The sequence below is a fragment of the Fistularia commersonii genome, chromosome 16 (genome assembly GCF_037954325.1).
Source record: "Fistularia commersonii isolate RoL2024-O1a breed Wild chromosome 16, RoL_Fcom_v1.0, whole genome shotgun sequence".
NCBI lineage: Eukaryota > Metazoa > Chordata > Actinopteri > Syngnathiformes > Fistulariidae > Fistularia > Fistularia commersonii.
Genome location: NC_141299.1, coordinates 11,976,334 through 11,999,194, shown reverse-complemented (window position 1 = coordinate 11,999,194; position 22,861 = coordinate 11,976,334). Strand labels below are relative to the sequence as shown.

The 22,861-nt window shown below is 41.8% G+C and overlaps 1 protein-coding gene across 1 annotated transcript in view; it reads right to left on the bottom strand.

Annotated features, from left to right (window-relative positions):
- Positions 1 to 815: 815 nt before the first annotated feature.
- The window catches only part of insrb (insulin receptor b), a 75,141-nt gene continuing 53,095 nt past the window's right edge, over positions 816 to 22,861 (bottom strand). The window contains exons 5-23 of the mRNA XM_086162276.1: positions 20,378 to 20,517; positions 20,057 to 20,201; positions 19,737 to 19,951; positions 19,220 to 19,346; positions 18,597 to 18,847; positions 17,555 to 17,722; positions 17,264 to 17,462; positions 13,981 to 14,119; positions 13,383 to 13,536; positions 13,005 to 13,153; positions 11,033 to 11,189; positions 10,814 to 10,910; positions 10,506 to 10,573; positions 10,143 to 10,372; positions 9,875 to 9,985; positions 9,601 to 9,763; positions 9,352 to 9,481; positions 9,133 to 9,267; positions 816 to 8,447 (exon numbers count right to left, since the gene is read on the bottom strand). Of these exons, the coding sequence (XP_086018402.1) occupies positions 8,093 to 8,447; positions 9,133 to 9,267; positions 9,352 to 9,481; positions 9,601 to 9,763; positions 9,875 to 9,985; positions 10,143 to 10,372; positions 10,506 to 10,573; positions 10,814 to 10,910; positions 11,033 to 11,189; positions 13,005 to 13,153; positions 13,383 to 13,536; positions 13,981 to 14,119; positions 17,264 to 17,462; positions 17,555 to 17,722; positions 18,597 to 18,847; positions 19,220 to 19,346; positions 19,737 to 19,951; positions 20,057 to 20,201; positions 20,378 to 20,517 (3,133 nt within the window). The 3' untranslated portion in view covers positions 816 to 8,092. The remainder of the gene's footprint in view (positions 8,448 to 9,132; positions 9,268 to 9,351; positions 9,482 to 9,600; positions 9,764 to 9,874; positions 9,986 to 10,142; positions 10,373 to 10,505; positions 10,574 to 10,813; positions 10,911 to 11,032; positions 11,190 to 13,004; positions 13,154 to 13,382; positions 13,537 to 13,980; positions 14,120 to 17,263; positions 17,463 to 17,554; positions 17,723 to 18,596; positions 18,848 to 19,219; positions 19,347 to 19,736; positions 19,952 to 20,056; positions 20,202 to 20,377; positions 20,518 to 22,861) is intronic.

Genomic DNA, 22,861 nt, shown 5'->3' with positions numbered 1-22,861 from the left:
CCAACGCGGAATTAGTTGGAATACAATAGTATACAATAGTATACAATAGTAACATTGTTATTTAAGTCACGTTTTAATGCATGTTTATTAGTGGCAGGTTATTTCCATCCTGTGCTATTTGTAGCTAACAAAAGGATTTGGACACTTTAAGTCTGATCATGTCAAGCTTTAGATAAGTGACCCCAAACTACCAACAACCTTTCACTGATGGAGAATTTGTCAAGAAATGTTCGAATGCTGTCGCGGAGGAGGTGAGTCCCGAGAAGAAAGATATCTTTAATGTTGTGAGTCTTTGGGAAGGACATAGAATATACATTTAAGAAATGTTTAGACACCTCTGCAATCGTCACACATTTTGTTACAAACTGGCCCGGCCCCCCCGTCAGAGCAGGACAAAAGTTATTTGGCCCTCGCAGGAAAAAGTTTGTTGACCCCTGCTTTAGACCTTTCTGTAATAAACAAGTAGCGCATACCGCTAAATGCAGCATTTCTGTACATTTCTAGAATGCACAATGGCGTCTAAATGGATACATGCATCTGCGTGCAAATAGCCTTTTTTTATTTCTGTACTTGCTAAATGAGCGCTGTCATGTAGTTGGAGGGGCTCAAACTAGGTGCAATGCTTGAATAGTTTCAACCTTCACCTTATCTAGGCTTTCAGTACATTTCAGCCTTTGTCGTCATGCGTGCTACACTGGTGACACGTCTAAGGGGGTTCCTACATGTATGTAGAAAGGGGGGGCGACAACTCAGTTGTATATCTGAGACCTGGCTTGCGGGACTTGCTGTGCGTTGAAGAAGCATGAGATGACACGTATTCTCCAATAATTTTATTCATAATTTTAATATAAACAGTTAATCGTTGAATAATTTACACACAGCAAGATTTTTATTTTCATATCATTGCAACATTTTCTGTACATGTCATTACTTGGCTCTCCTTTGAAAACATACAAAAAATAAATTGTCAAGCGTTCATTTAGTCATGGCACATATTTGATCCTGTACAAATATGCATGTTTTTTTCTGTGTCTGTGTGTGTGTGTGTATGCATGTAAGTGTGGTTGTGTGTGTGTGTGTGTGCAAGTGTGTGCGTTCATCATGTCGATATATGTGATACATAAAGATAATGGCACATTTGGATCCAGTGTGAGGGATGAAGCGATCTTTGTGGATTGCGGGCTGCGTTTGGACTGTAGATACACACATATACACCTGCTGTCTGCATACGCACTGACGTCTCAACATAACGTATACACACCATATCCCAAAATTAATACATCAGCATATCCATCGGCAATAAATGACATTAATAAAGAGGTATCCTGCGACACTACACACAGCATTCTAGGGACCACCTATGTGCACCGAGGAGGGAGGGGACAAAGAGAGAGGAGGAACAGCGAACAGAGACGAAGAAAGCCTCGGCAAAGTTTTCAACCGAGGACAACACAGACACAAATTCATCAATTTGAACGACATACAGCACACGGGACAGCATAGAGACAAATATAAAGTACTGGTGTGTAAACTGGAGCAGACCACTGGACAGACAGATGTATATTCAAGAAGAGGTTGCATGCATTTCTTTGGGTTTGCCAACATGCAACGCCCCCACCGTCTGTCTTTGAAACAGTGGTGTGTGTCGAACCCGAGTCGGTACAACTGTGAGGGGATTCGTCATCACACTTCTGATGAACAGTACTTAATTCACTCAGAGCTGAGGGGCCCTGGGACGCCTTCGGCTTTACAGTCTCGACTTAAAAATTGGTAACAGAACAGAAGTTTCTGCCTTTTGTTTGTTTGTTTGTTTGTTTGTTTTAGCTTATTCAGGATTTCCTCAATCGTCTTCCTCTTCTTCAAAAAGGATGTGCAGTGGTCTCGTCCAGTTTCCACAATAAAAAAATAAAATAAAATAAAAAAAAAATAAACAAACAAACACACGTTTGCAAACTCAACACACCTCTCTTGCCAGAAGCAATTTTCAAACGACATCTGTGATTGGTGATGTGTTTGTGACACAAAAAGGACTTCATGGGTGGCATGCCGCTGTGGCCGGGTGACACGGTGTCGTCGCAGCCGACATTCAAGAACATGCATCGGATTAAGAGCAGGGTTCATTGCCAAAAAAAAAAAAAAAAAGAAAAAAGAAAAAGGTTTCAGGCCACAAACTGTCTATCTTGTTTCACAGGGTTTAAGCCCTCAGACTGGAGTTCTGCTGCTCATGTTTAATGCACGGTCAGACTCCACTCTGCTTTCTTGTATGTAATGGTTGTGTAAAAAAAAAAAGAAAAAAAAAAAAAAAAAAGAAAAAAAAATCTGTTTCTTTAAATTTAGAATAAGAAAAGTTATATACACATTGATAACAATGTTAAATTCATAATGTACAAGAGTAGTAAAAGTTTACAGTCAGAAAAGGTAATTGTATTTGCCCTCCCTACTTTGGCTAAAAAAAATAGAAATCATCATCTCTAAAATGTAATACTTTTTTCTTTTCTTTAAGATAAAACGACAATACATACAATGCTTTGTTCTCACCCTGCACTGCGTTACAAGCATGCTCTGTTCAACCCCTTATTAGGTCTTCAGAGATCCACAAAAAAAAAAAAAAGAAAAAAAAACAAACAAACAAAAAAAAAACCCTCAGCTTCCCTAAATTGAGTGCTTTCGTTTTCAGGGGCCATAAGGTTCCACTGCTATTTACAGTTAAGAGCTTATTATCTTGAAAATCATGGAAATAACTCTGGATGTACTTCAAATGGAAAACTCCTCTTAATGTGTAATATATTCACTTGTTGCTAATCATTTTTTTCCCCCATGTGCTTTGGGTCACCGCTGTCAAAGACAAACCGATGAATGCTGCTGAGAGGCAAAATCAAAAAGCATTAAATTATCAAGCTGGTAAATAGGTAATTCATGCATAAAGCAAGCCAGCACTTAGCAGAGTAGAGACACAAGTTGTTTTTTTTTTTTGTTTTTTTTTTTTCTTTTTTTTCTTTTTGCTTTTGATAAAAATCAGTCATATAATCCCAAATTACAGTATTCTCTCACCAAGAAGCTTGAATGTTTTTTTTTTTTTTTTCTCTGCAGTTACAACTTAAATTAAAAAAAGGAAAAAAAAAAAAAAAAAAATCATACAAACAATAATTACTGTGTTTTCATTTCGTATTTGGAGGTCCTCTTTAGTGATTCATGGAGACACCAGTTCTAGGGAAAGGGAGAGTGGGAGGAGTCAGGTTGGCTGTTAAGTCTGAGCAAGGCACTGTGGGTGGGGGCCCTGTTTGCTTTGCCATCCTCGACCTGCGACACCCCCGTCCGGCCACCAGGGGCCGGTCCAAACCACATCATATCAGTGAGTGGAGGATTCCTGATTATCTTGAAAGGGGCAGAGAAGATTTCATACTGGGGGGGGGGGGGGGTTGTTGCTGAAACATCATCCTTAGGGCTTATCATCTCCATTTTTCTCGCGAGGGTGTAAAGAACTTGCACTTTCAGTCAGAGTCGATAAAAGGTAGCACTTCTTCACCCTCATCCTCCAACCACGAAGCATCAGGCCGCCTCCCTGAGACGAAAAGTTACAATCTAGATTTCATGTCTGTAGAGAGTTCTTATGGCACACAGGATTGTCCCAGTCCAGCTTTTTCCTTTGCAGAGGTGCGGTCCTCCTCTTTACAAATGAACTAGTCCGGGCGTCTCTGTCCTGATCATGCGAACAGACCCAATCCATGGCATTGACGGTAAATAAAGGTTCTCTCTTGATATTCACAGTAGAAAAAATATACATACAAAAGCATCAGAACAGAGAATGAAACGACTGAAGGAACAACAGCAACGACGACGACGACAACTGGGGAAAACACTGGATTTGAACACTAACTGTTTTGACCACGCAGAGATAGACACTGACAAACTGAAGAAGAGGAGTCAGGCTTCAGGTTAGTGGAGATTATCAGGGCTTCACTGCATGTAGGTGATAACAGATATGCGCTGAGTCGTAAGACTTTAGATTTGTTTGACTCGTGATACTGTTGCATCCCCGGAAACCAGTAGTGTCTCGACGACATACAATTCAGAGGATTACTGTACGGTGAAAAAAAAGGGGGGGGGGGGGGGGGGACGACACTCATAAAGCTACGCCGCTTCCTCTGGGACCTGAGGGAGCCTCTTTCATGAACTGTAGGAACAATAAAAAGGGACAGACCACCTATGACATTCTCCCGCTTCTAATATTCTGAAACACTTGGGTGAAAGGAGAGGGATAAAGCTTGTTCTTAAACAATGTACTGATTATTGTTGTAAAAATAAAATAGGAAAGGCAGTGCTCACAAAAATATTCGCAGAGGGTCGATGAGAGTTTCCCCGTCGGGACACGAGAAGAAGCGAAAACAGAGACGACACACCGAAGCAGAGGGATTTACAAGAATTTGCCGTTGGTGTTTGTGATGTACTGAGAAGTGACGTTTCAAATTGTGATCTCTTGAGCGAGTGATGGGGGCAATTCTGAGTCTTTAGACCGATTCCTCCATATGCACTGAGGTAGACTCTGGCCAAACACAAAGACAACAATAACTTACTTTCTAACTAGCATTCCTCTTGCTCACCACCAGACACCGCCTGTACAATAACAAACTAAGTTTCACATCGCTTCGCTCTGGAACGCCTTAAAAATGCTCCACTTTTAAACTTGTGTTCTTCTTATACACTGAAAATGATTTTAATAAAATAAATATCTGGTATTTCAAGGATATGGGCACCATCTTAATTAAAATTGCATAATTGTGCGAACACTACCACAAGAAAAGCAGCCTAGGGTCAAGGCAGGCTGTGTCCCACATTTAGACTACGTACTAATTCTAACAGGGCAACTAATGTGTTCATACTGGAAAAATAAAGATGTAAAATACATTAACCCCTTGTATGCTAACTGCCAAAATAGATTTTACCCCGTGGAGTAATCGCATATTTTGTCAAATTGTGATACAGATAAGGTCCACCACGGGCATCTAATGTTTGTTTTTAGTATCTAAATATAATTCCCTGGCATACTTTTTTTCAAACAGTGTGACAGATATTTTACAAAGTATAAAAGCCCAAGATGTAATCAGAAGTTCAGACGCCTCTGGAAGCCAACAGAAAAGCCTCCACGGTGTCACTGCTGAAGCACTGGGTGAACTCAGTGATCGGACCTCGCGCCGAGATACAAATACGAGAACTGCCGAGACGATGCTTCTCTTCTCTTGCACGCAAGAACCTAGTTACCAAAAGGGAGAGTGACACGAGACGGAGTTTAACGGGCGCCCACGATACCGACAAGCACTAACGCAGAGAAGACAAATAAACACGGAGAGTACAGAGGCCTTTGTTTATGTGTGTATGTATGTGTGTGTGTGTGTACGCATGCGCGAACTAGCCAGTATAATTAGCCTGGACATGGCTCTGGGTTTAAGAAGGCACTGGTAAATGTGGAGGCAGATTCTCTGCTTTCTCTTCTCCAATTCTGTGGGTTCTCACTGTTGACAGAAACCCGCCAACACTTTGGCTATACTTCAAGTGCTGAATGCTGTTCGGCTACACTGGCAATCGCACTGGTCTGTACCCAGGGGAGGGAAAAAAAAATACGTCCCCCTCCGATTGGCTCCTGACTTTAGTCTCCGATCACGTCGAACGGCGTGTTCAAAGAGCAAGACGGCAGACTTCGCTGGAGATCTGCGTTTAGACTTCGGGCTCCGGATTGAGGATGTTGCAAAAACCCATTGTGAGAAGACGGGCCGAGGGTCAGAGGGCAGAGAGTATTCAAGCAGCCTGTGTCTGTTAGTTGGGGAGAGATGACAGGAATGTTTAGGGTTTTCCAGCAAGAAGGACAACAATGGTCATTCGGTTCGGGAAATTTCAAATGTAAAAGCTAGGGACGTGTCCTCCGCGGTATCTGACAGCTAATAAATACGTCAAGTTTAAGATGCAAGTCACAATGGGTTGATGGTATAAGCTTTGCCATCAGGACGGCAAAGCGAGGGGATAGGGGAACCGGCAGTTCCAACTAAATCCTGGAATGTCAGACCTGAGTGAAATCGCTGCTGCACAATGTGTTCTGGCTGCATAACTGCATGTGATAGGAGGGAAAATAATAGGATTAGCAATCCTTCATACTCCCTTTCTCTCTCTCTCTCTCTCTTGCTCGCTCTCTCAGACACACTGGAAGATAGAGACAGCCTCTCTCCAGTACCTGCTGTGGACTCTGAATGTAGCTGGAACTTTCCGTGTTTCTCTCCAATGCTCAATCGGAGGAAGAGGAAAAAAAAAAAAAAAAAAAAAAAAAAGTGGAAATTTCCACCCGGCCGTTTCGAGCAGAGGGCTCATCAGCCAATGGGGAAGCCTCGGAAGAGAACAACAAAATCTTGAGTCAGATTTGAAATTACAGCCGCTTAAAGTGCGACGGAAAAAACATGCTACCGCTGGTGGGGCCCGGTCAACTGCTTCGCCCGTGTCTGACCTAGAGCCGGTGCCGAAAGCCCGCCTCCCCTGACGCGCACTCGCACCGCCACAACAAAAACATGGTACGTCTATGGAGCTCACAGAATGATGCACAACCTTTGGGCCACTGTCTGTCTCCTTACAGATAACAGGTTCTTCAGCGGTTGTGTGAAAGACACAAAAACCTGTTAAAAAGACCAGGCGTGATGCGATTAGAGAAGGACAGCAAATACAGAGACAAACATTAGGTGCACTTTGACCTAGAAAGACCTCATTCCCCTTTTATAAAGCTTTTTTTTTGGTTATTCCTTTTTTTCCCCCTTATTGTTGTGGTAGGGTTAGCCTCCAAATATTGAGATCAAGGTTTGAAAAAGAAAGATATGCAGTGAGCAGAAAATATCTCGGGGCTTTACCCTGTCCCATCCAGGTGGTCAGATTTCGTGAGGGTGCTGGAGGTATAAGACACAGAGAGCGCTGATGGTAGATTAGTGTGATTTCAGGGGCTATAAAAATAAGAAAATTTAGAAAATTCCAAAACAAAAAAAAACTGGCAATAATAAAAACTAAACAAAGCAAAGCATTTGATGAAAAATATTACAAATATGAATTATTTACACAAACATCAATATATCATATATTATATATAAAATATTGATAGTGATACCAATATTCCATATATACTATATATCTTAAATGTATTTATATTTTTCTATACCCACTAAAATATATCAAAACAGCAGCTATTGGTCAGTCTGAGGAACTCCATTGTCCAATTTTTAACTGTTTAAATATCCTTCAGCCATAGAGTGAGGAGAGAAATAAAACTGAGAATGAAGAGAGAGATCATAACAATATAAGCAAATAAATTAGAACTATTACCAAACACCCGATGAATCTGTGTGTAGTTTGGAATTCTGCAGAACCCCCCCCAAAACAACATCAAAGAAAAAAAAAAAAAATCCAAAATTCCTCTATGAATAGATGTTTGTTCTAGGATTGAGACATCCCACCATTCCAAACAGTTCCCAACTGATAAAAAGTCATTGATCAAAAGGAAATTAGTAAAAGTGCTGATAGACACTTCTCTTTCTTTATAGGCCACGTATAAAAAGGCCACTATCTGAGTAAAAAAGATTTCATTTGGAGAAAAATAAACAATGCAAACAAATATGGAAATGAAGATTGGTGGTTGTGGGAGGAAGGGAGGTTGAGCAAAAGCAGCCATGTGGTTGTTTAAGGTTTGTTGTGTTCACAGTTTTTTGTTTTTTCCTTTCCTGTTTCCATCACAATGAATCCTGGAAACATAAACATAGTGAAAAACAATAGATAGGTAATATGATAACAGAAAGTCCAATGTGTTGTGGAGGAAGATGAAAACAAAAAGAACATGTTACACCATGTTTGCATCCCTTGCTTGCCTGTGTTTGGCAGCCATGAGGAAGAAAATTAAAAGTCCTGAGATTTTTTTTTTTTTCTGAAGGGCTTCTCCAAGAATAGGAAAAACTATTAGCAACTGATGAAATGAATATAAAGGATTCAGACAAAAAAAAAAAAAAAAAAAGAGCTGGAAGAGAAGGGAGGATGGGGCAGCTAAACAAGTTTTTTCAGAAAACAGGAAATGTTAGGAAGGGCTGGATCTGGGCAACGATAGGATTCGTCCATTTTTCTTGCCCCCGTTCATGTGTGTGTAGGGGACGTGCTCCTCATAGTTCCCCCTTAAGGCCACAGAGGGCCCGCTGTCCCTGCTTAAGCTCTCCTCTCTCTGGGAATATGAAGATGGGTCCAGGGGTATGCTTTCCATGTTGTCCAGGTCCAAGTCAAACTCCTCGGTCTCTGGGATTTTGTTCTCCTCGCTGTAAAAGAAGGAGACGTCCTGGAAAGAAGGGTGCAGGTCCTCCCGCAGCATCTCAATGATCTCGTGGAACATTGGCCGCATCTTAGGGTTATACTGCCAGCACATCTGCATTAAGTTGTGCCTGGAGAAGGGATACAACAGCGAGGAGATAGAAACAGCACTTAAAATGACGAAAATCCTTAAAAATCTAGTCTACCCTCAGAAACCAGACTTGTCAATTTGATGGATATCACCAGATGTACAACAGTAAATGTTTAGAAACACAGATGAAAATTTATATTATTTAGTTGGTTTTCCGGAGATTTACAATACCAGGTAGATAAACAAAACTAGTTGCTCGTTTAGTGACTCCAGGCCGCTGCTCTCCATATTTATGTACTATTCAATATCTGTTCAAACTGTATTTTGGGGTAGAATAACTTACCATCTGCACACTTCTACTTGTAAATTACATTCATAGTTCTATAGTGTTCAAACTGATCATTGTAAATTATTGACATAATATACCATGGACATTCTGATAAATGCATTTATTGTATTAACACGTGCTGCTTCTTTGCACTTCTGGCTAGATGCTGCATTTTGCAGCATAAACCGCATTTTGTTACCCTGTACTTGTACATGCGTAACGAGAATAAAATTGATTCTAATGTCATTTAAAATGTTTAAATCACCTGTGTTTCATTCACAAAGAAGTAAATAGAAGTTATCACCATGTGATGATGTGTGCATTCCATCCAAGATAATGTATGAGATTACTGAGCCACCAGTTGCCACACTTGTGGTTCTAGCCAGTATCTACTCACATCCTCTCAGGGCAGTTCTCAGGTCGGTCCAGGAATCCTCCGTCCATGACAAATTTCAGGACCTGCTCGTTTGATAAACCTTGGTAGGGCTGTTCTGCTAGCGTGCTGATCTCCCACAGCACAACGCCAAATGACCTGCGGGCACGCACGGACATGTTATCAAACACGACGGCGATTCTGTCGGAGCTAAAGCGGCTAATGAACTTTGAGGTGTCTTACCAGCAGTCAGAGTGGGCGGTGAACACTCCATCCTTCAGAGATTCTGGAGCCATCCATCTGACAGGAAGTAGGCCCTTGCCTCCTTTCCGATAGTAATCAGTCTCATAGATGTCTCTCGTCATACCGAAGTCTGCAATAGAGAATTAATGAAAAGATTGACAAGACAATGTTCAGGATACAGTCTTTCAAAATAATGTGAAGGTAAGAGACGAATGATGAAGAAAGAAGAGCAGAAATGAGCTCGGACACCTCCGATCTTGACGGTGAAGTCCTCTGCCACCATGCAGTTCCTGGCAGCCAGATCTCTGTGGACAAACTTTTTGGCATTGAGGTAGGCCATGCCGTCTGCGATTTCTGCAGCCATCTGGATCATCTCCTTTAAAGTAGGCGGAGGACGACCGGATGGGTTGTTCTACGAAACACACAAATGAAACTTTTAATATACTCTGCCAGCAAAGTGCAAACTTAGGACCCGGCCTCCTTCAGCAGTAGTTCATATGTGAATTTTATCACGAGCAGGTACCTCAGAGTCTGGCCTGAGACTTCTCAAGTAGCTCTTGAGGTCCCCATGTGTCATCAGTTCCATTACTACCAAAGTGGGCTGACCTCTGGACACCACACCTAGAAGACGCACCTGTATGATGGGAGATTAATCGTGTCAATATGGCAGTGGCAGCGGCATTAAGTGTGATGGTTGACACTACATGTAAATACTAGGTTATAGTGTACGGCTAGTTAATCCTTTTTCCATTTCAGAAATACATTCGTTAAAGTGCACTGCCATGACGCACCACATGGTGGCAGCTGAAAGCCTTCATGACGGAGGCCTCGTTGAGGAACTCAATTCTCTCTCTCAGGCTGGCCGATTCATTAACGGTCTTGACTGCTACACGAGTGTCCGGGTCTCCTTTGACTATGTCCTTGGCGATTCCTTCGTACACCATGCCAAACGAGCCCTGACCCAGCTCTCTGAGCACAGTGATCTTCTCTCGAGGCACCTCCCACTCATCCGGAACGTAAACTAAACACAAACAAGCAATAGGACCGAGTGAAATTCTCATGTATTATTTTCAGCCCATCACACTGAACAACAACTGATGTGACAGGAAGACAGAAATTCTTCTCCTCCGGAAACATTACGATGCATTACTTACCGTCATTGGCGCTGAGATACTCGGGGTTTGACGAAGCGATGAGAGGTCCTGTCGGCCCCTCGGTTTGCCTGAGACACAAACCCAACAAGTGCCGTGACACACTGAAATCTGGATTTAGATGCTAACATTCTAAGAACATTGACATTTCAGAACTGTCATTTTATTTGTCATGTCACCTACTCATACGTATCACATTGAACTACTTAACATTTTTTATGCATTTCTGCCAAGGAAATTAAGCATCACTTTTTTCTTTAAAAGTCGGTTGCGTATTCGGTAATACGGTGGATAATTCCGATAGCTCTTACTTTTTCTTGAAAATGAAAAAGACTCCTCCTCCCACAAACAGCAGAAGGATGAAGCAGATGACCGGACCAATCACAACCCCAATTATCCCAGGGTCCTCTGCAAGAGACACACATGTTAGCGTGTCACTTAGTTCAGTGGGCAGTGGTGCTCCCACATCCACGTGAATAATACATGACACGTGAATTATGCGAAATGAGTGATAAAGCCTGCAGCCTTACTGTTGGGCATGAAAAAGTAAGTGGTTTCTGTGAAAGAGCCATTTCCTGCCAAGGACGTGGCCCTGACCTTCACGCTGTAGTTTCCAGGGTGCACAAGTGAGAGCTTGGTGCCACCAGACTTGAGGTACGCCGGCCGTGATACGCAAGCTGTATGTACCTGTGTGACAAAAAGTCATTAAGGTCTCTTAATCCACGTGATCCAAATGATTTTCTGTCAAAGATATTGCTTTATTTCAACTTTGTTGCAAAGGTGTTACAGTACCCCGAGGCAAATTATGAAAACATATTTCATACGGGGTTCTACATGCGCTCTAAGCAGCTATGACACATGCAAATGAACATACTGAAGTAAATACACGCGTATTCAATTGTGATGCATTCAAGTATTTCTGAGGTCTGATGTGTGATTCCGCTACTACACTTAGATGCTCAAATTTTTCCAAGACACAAGGAGAAATGTGTTTTAGGATTTTCTCTGTCCCAAGATGATCCTGAAACAAACTACAAAGACTTTGTATGTATGTTGATTTCTGAAGGGATTTAGCAGAACATCTTTCTGACAGATGTGTACAAAACCTCATGATAATCGTCAACAATTTTGAAATTGTAAAAAGACACAATAGCCATGTAGTAATCTTATCCATTTTCCATGCCCACTCCAGGATAATAGCAATTAGCAGGTCTGACAGCTAGTGTTTGCATCCGGTACAAAAGCTTTTGGTTACTAGAAAAGCCTGTTGCGATTGTTTGCACTAAGTCTCTGAGCATCACTTGATTTTGCAAATTAAGTGTTGCCATTCCTATTTCTCTCAAATTTTAATTTACAATCACAGATGTTTGGATTCACCTGACCTTTCAATTCAGTGACAAGAGGCGGAGCATAACCTGTTATTGATTCTGCTATACAAAGTATGATTATTACTGAATGGTCTCCCGCCTGATAAGCCCATAATTTTGTCTGGTGTGGGTACATAGTGCTCAGGTTAGACACCAGGAGACTTAAAAGTTGTTATATTGCGGTTTCGGGTTCCAGCTCAGTTGCAGACAGGGATGGTTGTGATAAGGTCTGCCTAAGACATTCGAACACATTTCATCTTGTAACAAGACCTGACTGCAATAAGGTAGACAGACCCATTGTCCAGGTGTTACATAGACCTTATATATTTACTCCCACCATTCTTTACCAGCCACTGTATGTTAATTTAAAAGTAGTATGAGACTCAAGTGTCCTGATTCAAGACAAAAAAGGCCTGAACAGAAATCCATTGAACACACTCAAATTGGTTACTGTGTTACCAATTGGTCATTAACTAAATGAGTTACACTGCTAATTGATGCATTTGATCCTCTGACATGCTCAAGGTATCATTTAAAAAAACAGTGTTTGGGCTGCCACTGCAGTCTAGTCTTCCTTGTTGCCTTTGTCGCTATGGTAACGAAGCTGCTACCAGTTCCTAGGTTTAGGCAATGCTGCAGTGAATAGCAATGAGTGTGGAAGTCACACATTTCTTTCAGCAGGGAAACATCAACACACCTCAACATTAGGATTGTGCCTGACAAATATTAAAATGCACAGAAATACCAATACTATATAGAGGAACTTGGCAGGGAAATCCAGCACACTCTAGAAAATTTTGAGATTTAGAGTGAAGATTTCCTTTCTTCCTTTCCCCCAAAAAAGGACAACAGTCTAATCCACATAAGACAGCAGTCTCTTATTCCCTTCTCATTTGTCTCTTATACTTCAAGCCAATCCTCTTCCTCTCTTAATGTCTCCTTAAAGTTGTGTCCATTTGTGTACCAGTGTAAGCTATGTGTTCATGACTTACAGATCAAGTAAAGATAATTTTTTTATCATCTCCTTGACCTCTAGCCCACCTATGTTCTTTTAAAAAAACTATCCTGCACCCTCCTTTGTCAGTTTTTTTTCCCTATGCCCCGACTCTCCCAACCTGCAATAGTGGTCACTGACCTCTGTGTCTCCGACCTTCTTGTAGAACACCTCATAGAGAATGATAAGGCCGTTAGGCGAGGGAGGTGCGTTCCACTTAATGAAAACAGAGGCAGGTTCACCGTTCATTATCTCATGGATCACAGCGCCTGGGATGTCATCTGCTTTTTCTGTAGGTGGAACACAAAGAAGATCTCTAAACATACTGTATATAGACATTAAGCACAAAATTTAACTTTGTATTGATTGTTGACACCCTGCTGACTTTAATAGGATTACATCTGGCCTGTGCTAATGCCAGGGAGAATTTCAATGTGTTTAACTCTTAAAAAAAAACAAAAAAAAAACATATGAATATACTTTGTATTTATAGAAATGTGGGATGGGTATTTGTCTCACCCTCTGGCATTGTTCGGGCACTGACATAAGTTGCCATGCTGCAGCGCTTGGGATCTGTCGGATGGTTGCAGGCCATGATTTCTATCTTATAACTGCTGAAGTGGTGTAAGTTGGAGATGACCGTCGACTCTTTGGAATTTACCAGTAGTTCAACCTGCACCGAAAAGCAGAGAGATCCAGTCAGTTCATCATTATCTTGTTAAATACAAAGCAAAAGTCAGGTTTGAATTAACACAGTATTGATCAGGTTCTTGTGTGTTCTTGTGTCCTTGTGTGTGATTGTGAGCTGCTCGTGAAGCGGATTACCAAAAGCTCCTCTTGGGTCCTTATGATTTCAGACAAAAATAAATACAGACTTCTCAAAAAAAAGAATGCAAATTAGAGGCTTACATAGCTGAATGAAATGCCATGTATAAAGTTAAAGTAGAAAGAAAGTCAAAAATATGTGAATACAGACTCCATATTGCTTCTTTTGAACTTCGAGATTAATGTCTGAATTTCATAGGACTCTATCAATCCAAAATAAATAAAACATAAATTAAGTTATCCGCACATACAATAACACATGCAGTGGTATAGGAAATTAAGTGTTGGAGACCTTGGATCTCTTGTCGTCCTCCTCCTGTTTTTCATATGTGGTTGTGGTAGCGCCAAAGGGCAGGTTGGGGGCTGTGGTGAGGAAGAACGGAATTTGGGTGGCGTTGGCAACTCCCACTGAGCGTCGCCGGCGAGATGGTCTTCAGGAAAAGAGCAGCACATACAAAAGTAAGTGAAAGTCAGGCAAAGGGCCAAAAGTAAGAAAACCTGGAGGAAGAAGGTTTATTTTGAAAAACGGTGATTCACTTCACACCCTCCTCAAACAATATAGTCTCCGATAAGCAAACCATCTGTTTTTGTCCGCTAATCGGGGGCTGAGTCACAGCGAACTTTTACCCCGTTGACCCAAGTGTCCCTGGCCCAAATGACAAACCCTGGGTTTGCTTGAAAGACACCATAGCCAGAAGAGATGTAGCCTCTGAAAAATGTTCTGGGTCTACCACTGGGCCTGTGCCACAGACATATACCCTGCACCGCCTCTCCAAGGAGGCATCTCTTCATCAGACGCCTTTGCCACCTAAGTGGACCTCAGTGACAATAGATGAGGGTTGTGATTCAACAAGGTGTGCCAGACAGCTTTCCTTTCCAGCGCCGAACCATTTTAAATATGATTGATCCAAGTAGAACCCGAAGTGCTACCGGTGTCATGCTAATCCGCTTATCTAACTTAACTGCCATCTTACCTCCATTTGTCAACAACACACTGAGGTACTTGAACTCTGCAGTTTAGGAGCCCTTCTCTTCCAACTCAGAGGGATCATTCCACCATTTTCTAGCAGAGACCCATTACCTGTGACATGAAGGAGCTGGCACTTATCCCCAATGTTTTCATACTCCGCAATAAACCACCCGAGGGCCTTCATCGATGAGTCCGACAAGACCACATCATCCACAAAGGCATTATAGAAAGTCTGAGAACCCCTTAAAGGACAATCCCCTCCTTTTCACTTAGCCTGGGGATTTTGTCATATGTCATCTGTGACAGCGTACAGCAGACATAAATGACATTATGCTGAGAATGCAGATACTGAGAATCCATAAGTTAGACGAGATGGTTAACTTTGTTTTCTTTCTCTGAGGTAAGCCCTGGGCCACCTCTTGCTTCCCCTTTCCTGAGTGACCAGACAGTTTTCACAACCTGTTTGAAGTCGCCCCCCTATGTCTTCTTAACCTATGGCTTCTCCTAAGGTCCGACCTGGCAGGGTTGTGGTTTCGGTGACTTCAGCTACTCCGGTATTTATCAGGAAATGAAGAGCATCCCTTGGCCAACCAGGAAAGTAAGGCCTCTACCTTCTGCCTGCTATTCTTCTTTATCAATGGTGTCGATAAACCAGTGTACAAGAAGATTCTGTTTATTATAAAGCTAACCATTGGGTCAAAAATGTTTTCCTACTTTAGCCACAGATAAAATATTCCATCTCTAATGTGCGGAATCATGAACAATAATGGAATTACATGAAAAGGTTTGGATTATTTACTCAAAGTATGTATTTTCTCTGACATTGCAGAATATTCAATTTGAAAAGGTGGGCATATAAGCAAAATTCATGACTATTCAGTTGTGAACATATTCAATTCAACAGCTTTCCTGTTTTCAGCGCACGCAAGCTTTCAAAGCTGAATGTCTTCAACTCTTCATCACTAAGAATAGACTTTACTTGAATTGGAGTCATCTTGAATTCAGCACTACTGAAATGAGGTGAACTTCTGAAAATTTTTAAATGTAAGTCAATCGATAACATTTAATTTGATTGCTGTATTAAACTGCAATTATTAGTCAAACTATTGTGTGTCTTCTTCTATGAGCAGAGCTATTTTAAGTTGTTTTTTTTTAACATGAAGTCATTTAAACTCTGGCAGATTGCCAACAGAGCAGTAACAAAGAATGAGGCAGAGAGCGCTTAGTTCATATTAACTGCAACAAAAAAGGATGTGACTGAATGTGCACGTTGCCATGCTGGCAAATCTACCAACATTGACCACTAGGTGGAACCATTGAACCCAGTCTACTTCATTCTGTACAGTAATGAACATAAACCACCACAGAGGCCTTGGTCTTGAACCACATCAGAGGCAGCCTGCAGTGCATCGCTCAGTAAGATCAAATTGATCCACTCTCTAATAGAAAAATCTGGCTTCCTTCAAAAACTACCACGACTAAGTACCCTTGAGTGATTTCATGCTGATCCAATACTTCCTCATGTAGTACAAAAATACGACGCCCCCTGCATACCTTTTGCCTGATGGAAAAGGAGGACGTTAGGAGTTTCTTGTTTACTTCAGTGTTTGTATCTGACCTTGGCAGATTCCAACATTCTGATATCAAAATCCAGCTGAGGTGTGTGTGTGTGTGTGTGTGTGTGTGTGTGACTTTGAGGGTCTGTGTGTCTAAAAATCGCAGTTTGCATGATCGCACACATGACTGGCATAAATGATAATGGGCACAGTAATCGCCCCCGTGGGGAAGCGGGGGGGGAGAAACTTTGGCTGTGTGTGTGTGTCTGTGTGTGATGGTGGGCTGGAGGATGAGGGCCCAGACAATAAGCATCTCCCACACTGAGCCCCCCCCCAGTAAAAAAGGAGGGTCTACATAAACAACACACACAAACATTGATGAACGAGACAAGAGTTGGCACGGAGCCGTTTTAACACACAAATCATTGTGACTGAGAAAAAAAAAAAGAGAACTGATCTTGTCTGGCAGGATGAGGGGGGCTCCAACGTTCTCGCTTCACTGCCACAAAAGGGAACTTACAAAGTAAGAAGTTCCTCTGGTGTTATCTATAAAACTCCATTTCATGAATTCCAAATATACACAAGATTTATGCACGAGCTAATCCAATGTTGAGATGAAAGTCCATTCCTTGGTTTTTCAAAAATGTTTCCTGACTATCTCTTATTTTGGTTTGTTTCAAGATACAGTGTCCTGTATGTCTCAGCCTGTAAAACAGTGGATCTTAACTCAAGCCCTGAACCCATATCTCAAAGTGGACGTAAGCTAGACCCCCCCCCCACACACACACACACACAACTTCCTCCAAATGGTCCAACAACTAAGCTTTTGTGTCATGACTTAACAGCTGATAACTACTAATTATATTTCCCGCTGGTACAGTATGTACTTTTTCCATTAATTAGAGTTATGGTAATAATTGGAATGTGACTGAAAGTAGTAGCCCTGCAATAAAAACTGGTGAAATCAACAACAATTTAAGGTGAAGACAGTTATTAAAAATCCCCCGAGTAATACAAGTAAACTGATAATTACGTAAAAACATACGTACCTGCTCTCGAAAACTTCATTATGGAGGTAGTTTTCAAAGGTCTTTCGGTACTCTATCTCCTCCTGCTCCTTCTTGAGCTGTACATCTGTCTTCGGGCAAGCACAGCATTTGCTCCCAATGGCGGGTTCATCCGTGTGGTTCCACTTTTGCTCATCTTCAATATCCAGGTGGGTCGGGGTACGAGACGGAAGCTTCATTCCTGTAAGGGAGGATGAGATTTGGGATCAAGCCGGTGTGCGCTTCAGATAAACTGATCTAATGGTACACGGTCTCCGGGACAGGGACACAAACCTTGCAGGCAGTAGTCAAACTTGTAGAGGTCACTGTCCTCAGGCTGCTTCCGACAGATGACCCGGTAGTGGGTGATGTTACCATTTGGACTGGTGGGGGGTTTCCACTTCAGGATGATTTGAGATGAGGAGTTAGAGGAGGAAATGGGGTCCAGAGGCACAGAGGGCTCTGCAGAGGATGGAGGATGCAGGTGAGACAAGAGTCTGTATTACACTATCATGACACAATGTAAACAGTAAGAATAATCTCCACTGAACGAGCATTTTTTATGAAAAAAGTTTTATTTATACAAAACTTTTAATCCTCTGTAATGTGCCATCAATTTCAGAAGGCCTGAAAGTCCAATATGTTTCCCAACTGATTACTGTCACCACATGGGCCTCTATCTATCACTGGCTGAATGAGACCCGTGGCCTGTATGGAGCAACAACGTGAATGACTCCCTGGCCTGTTTGCACATTTAAGTTCAGGTAACGCCAGTAACATTCCTTCCAAGGGTTTCACTCTCTTTCATTGGTATACAGTGGCTGAGAGGCAATACCTTGCTGTATCAAGAAATTAGGGGCTAATAGATGACTGCCACTGGAAAAAACACAAAAACTGTACGTGTGCTTTTTCATTGTCAGATGCAGCGGGGATTTGGGCGATACCTCCCAGCTGACGATCCGAAGCGTACGCTTTCAGTATCACAGGGTCTTGTTTACAAAACACAGCCGGCCCAAACTTTTCCAAACATTTCTTCAGTTACATATTTTTGGCATCTCCATAGCACTTCACTGTCGTCTCTTGTACATATTACATTGCTTGGGGCAGCTGTATTTAGGTCTTGCTCCAGACACATGATAAACAGAAACACATTGGTTGCTCAATATGTGATAAAAAACTATGCACTGCTGAGCTGGTTGATTGGAGGCCTCGGTATCCAAGCTGGGTTATACATCTTGCACATACAACACATCTCAGCAAGGCCAAGATTTAGATTAGGGCTTGCAGCGCATGTCTGAAATGGGTTTATATGCACATATTAATCAAAGTAACTTACTCGAGGCATCGGTGCGGACATAAATGATCTCACTCTTGGCTCCGTGGACCTGGTGCTCGTCAGAGGCAGACAATTGGGTTTTCACCATGATGGCGTACTGAGTCCAGGGCTTCAGTGGTCGGATTAAAAGCCCTGGCTCATGCTGCTCCTTGCTATCTGTGACACGGGCTGGTGGGTCAACGTCAGCAATCACCCAGCTGTTTGAGCCACATGCATCTTGCCCCTCAAACTCTGTCACATTCCTGTAAGGCCTGGAGAATATGGGATGACAGACACCACATGTGTGAAGAATAAGCTAACAATGAGGAATATTTATCAAGTTTATGCCAATAGCATTTAGCAATATGGTTATGTCCACAGGATATGGCCATTTACCTTTACCTCTAAGAATGTTTTCAACTTTATATGCTGCTTTGTGTGTTTGTCTGTGTGACTGAATAAACACTGCGGCTAATTATATATAATAGGGACTTATTATATATTTTACTAAAGATGGTGGACGGAAATTAGCTTGGTAAAAGCACTGAGGAGTCACTCAAACAAGTCACTACATTTGAGTAAGCATAACCTCTATGCTTAATAGCCTGGTCCAAAATTTCTCATAATTTCTGTTGGATACTTACGCTTCTTTGTAGAGAACCATAAAGCCCAGCAAGTCTCTGAAGTCTGATGGCCAAAAGGACTCCCATTTCACCATGATCTTATTAGATGTAGTCTTGATAAGTGTGAATTTCAGCAACTTGGTCTCACCTAAGATGCATAACAATGGAAGAATCATAAAGATTAGTAGTTCACTTTGGCAAAAAAAAAAGCAAATGTATTGTGGGATATCTGAAGTGTAGAATATTAATCAAATCCCCTGCTAAGAGAACATCTCACAAAGCACAGATCAACTTAGTACATGTATGGAATGTGCTATATTGAAATAATTTTACTGCATCACAACACTACCTCTATTTTTTTGCAATTGCTTTTTCATTCTTTATGTGATCACAATCACAATTACAGATGGGCATTTAACCAGAAGCACAATGTTCTAGTTGAGGTAGAGCTACTAAATTTTATGCAAAAACATATTGCTATCATATGTCTAATTTGGCTAATAAAGATAAAATGTCCATCAAAAGCGTTGTGTCTTACAGGAGGCTTGGTCCCCATTGGTGCGTGCAGCAATGTCGTTCTTTTGGTTGCGGTCTTTGGTACCGGTCACTCCCTCCATCTTTCGGATTTCAGACATGCAAAGTTTGGCGTTATAGTGAAAGAAGGTACGCCCCCGTTGGATGGTCAGGTTATGCTTGGACCAATCCCACAGCTCTCGAAGGTTCTGGTTGTCCAGTGCATAGAAGGCGTAGATACTGAAAAGACGAGAAAAAGATGAGAACTTGAGAACCAGTGGAGAATATACCTGTAGAGTGTTTAAATAGAAGGAGAGGAGAGGAGTGACACAGTAGAGGACTTACTCTCCCTCAAGCTGCTCCCCCCTGATGAGGCGTAGTTTCCGGAGGAAGGAGAGGGAGACCAGGGCGTAGGCTCTGCGAATTGTGAGGTAGCCTGTGATCTCCTCAATTTGGCCCAAGCTAGCCTCCAATTCAGCTGCTATATTATCTGTAAGAAAATTGGACGGATGAATATATATATATATGTATATGTTCTAGTTGTGATATACATATCACGGCCGGATATAGGCCTATTGTATGTGGAAACTTTATCAATCGAGGTTGAGATGAAGACATGTTATTGAGGAAGGGGGTGTCAGAAAGAGGAATTCTACTTGTACTCACTCCCTCCTCGAATCTTGATTAACATGTTGCCTTGGAGAACGGTGCACCCTCTCAGAGCCTGGGCTGATGTGACCGAATCAATCGTCTTATTTCCCACACATAGTTTAGGACAAAGGCCCGAACATGGCAAACAGGTCAGCCTGCACGGACAGATAGGTACACAGATGGGGACAAAGGCCGTCAATCAAACTTCAATAATCTAATAGATTAGACATGGTACCAGTCATAATAGAAGACACATTGAATCAAAATGGGACCACTGTGCTGCATACATTCCAAGGCAGGAAAAAAAACAGAAACTACAATGTTTATGAGAAGTAAACAAATTACAATAATAGTATCAGCACACTTTCAGACGTCACAGATATGTCGCGCAGTCGTGACTAAAGTGGAAAGGCACAACAAACAACAAATGTTTACATGTGCTGATATCAAGGATGGAATGAAGCAGGACTGAATGGCATAAAGGAGGAATGTTTTGTTACATTCTGGTGTGGTGTGACAGACACGGGACAAGGATGACAGAGCGTTTTTAAACAGGGCTATCTGTTCAAGGGCATTTAATGGATTTACACCTGTTACATTCACTGTCAGTTATTGCTTTTTCAAGCATTTTTTTCTTAAACATTCAAGCTTCATTTGTAGATTTGGTAACTGTGGTGTTGACTTCAATGTATAATATAAACATGTATGACAAATACATCTACAAATGTAACTGGACTTGACATTTAAAGGGACACTTTTGGTCAAATAAGCATTTTCCACTATGGTAACGTACTCTGTTGAGATATCCTTGGTAATATTCCAGCTAGATAAGTCAAAATGATATAATATATCATTTGTATTTGTAGTTATATTTGATATAACTTTGAAAGTTTACAATCGGGCTGATGACTTCCCTGTTCCCAAATCATTGTTGTTTCCTCAATGAATTTAAAAAGGCCCACGATGGAGTTTAGGTGTAAAAATAACAGGTGCCCTCTCTTCCGCTAATCTCAGTCGGTTTCATTAATTTTAGCACTTATGAATAGAGGACACCGGGTTTTCATCCCTGCTTCAGAGTGTTCTGTTGCATTTGCAACCCTCATGCACATATGAATGCACACAGAGTATAATTAAAGACAACAAAAACAATATGACTGAAACACCAGCTGCAGTTCCCAACAGACGCTCCTCTGTTCCCCCCCTCCCTCTGAGCGCTGAGTGGTGTCCTCTCACTGCAAACATGTGCTTCTGCACGTAATCACATACACACGTACACTGAGCTCTGAGGCCTTGATAGTGCAGCCTTTCAGGAAATTCATTCACAAAAGGCAGGCCTTGTCTAGCGAGCAGCCGGCTATACACCGCACACAGAAAAGGAACCAGTGCTTCATTCACAAATGAGCACTTTTTCCAAAGACTCCTTCAAAAGGACATAATCCTTCCTTAATTTTAATCTCAGCCTTGACATCCTTTACCGCAATGGTCCTGCCAGGGGTGCAAACTAAAATACTGCATTTTTGTAGTCTCTGAAAAGCTTTGAAACTACAAATTATGGAATCTCTCTTTATCCACTTTCTTGTTATTTAGATAGGTTAACTACATAAAACTAGATCATGTTCAATGTTCTATGTCGTGGAGAATAACATGTACATCTACAAATGTGAGGTGCAAAAACCTCTTTGACGACTGTGTTGTCTAACAAGGGCATTGCATATTTTGATGGTTGTTCCGATTTTCTGGAAAAGAAAAACCCAACGGGGACCAGGCAAGCCACCGCCATTAGTACATGACCAGGTTTCTATTTCATGTTTATTCAACCCCGATTACAACACCCAATCCAAGGAGGCTTTAACAGACATTTGTGCGCACAGTAGAACCAATTCACCCGTCCACTTGTGACAGTATATCATCCCAGGGGTGCTGTTTTGGATGTTTAGTTTGCATTTCACAGCCACCCTGTGTGAGATACTTGACCCCTTTCCAACCAATGATTCTCTCGGTTTCCACCTTTTGTAATAACTCAAATCAAACCGGCTAAACTGTTATTTCCCCTATATGACTTAGGACCGCGTGGAAACGTTATTGCAACATCTCTTTTAAACAACAGTGAGAAGATCCATTTTCTCCCGCATGGAAAATCATATATTGAGCTTTGCAAAAGCAACGCTCTAGTTGCAGTGTAGAAAGAGAATGTTTTGGTCAGTTGTACTGAAAAACACAGACAGACAGCCAGACAGGCTGGGTCCAAGAGCAGCTCTTAAAGGGACAGTGTTTATCTGTCCAGCTGAACTCTGTGACTCTTAAGTCCCGGGTCTGCAAGAACCATCTAAAACAGCGACAGTAGCTGACGCGAGCTTGGTCTAGGTCCCAGGCCTGGCAGAACCGGAACACACACATACAAACACACACACACATATTTATAAAAACAACGCACAGACACAAACACTCATGCACCCACGCACACCTAGTCGACTGTGGTGTCATGCCATCCAAAGACAG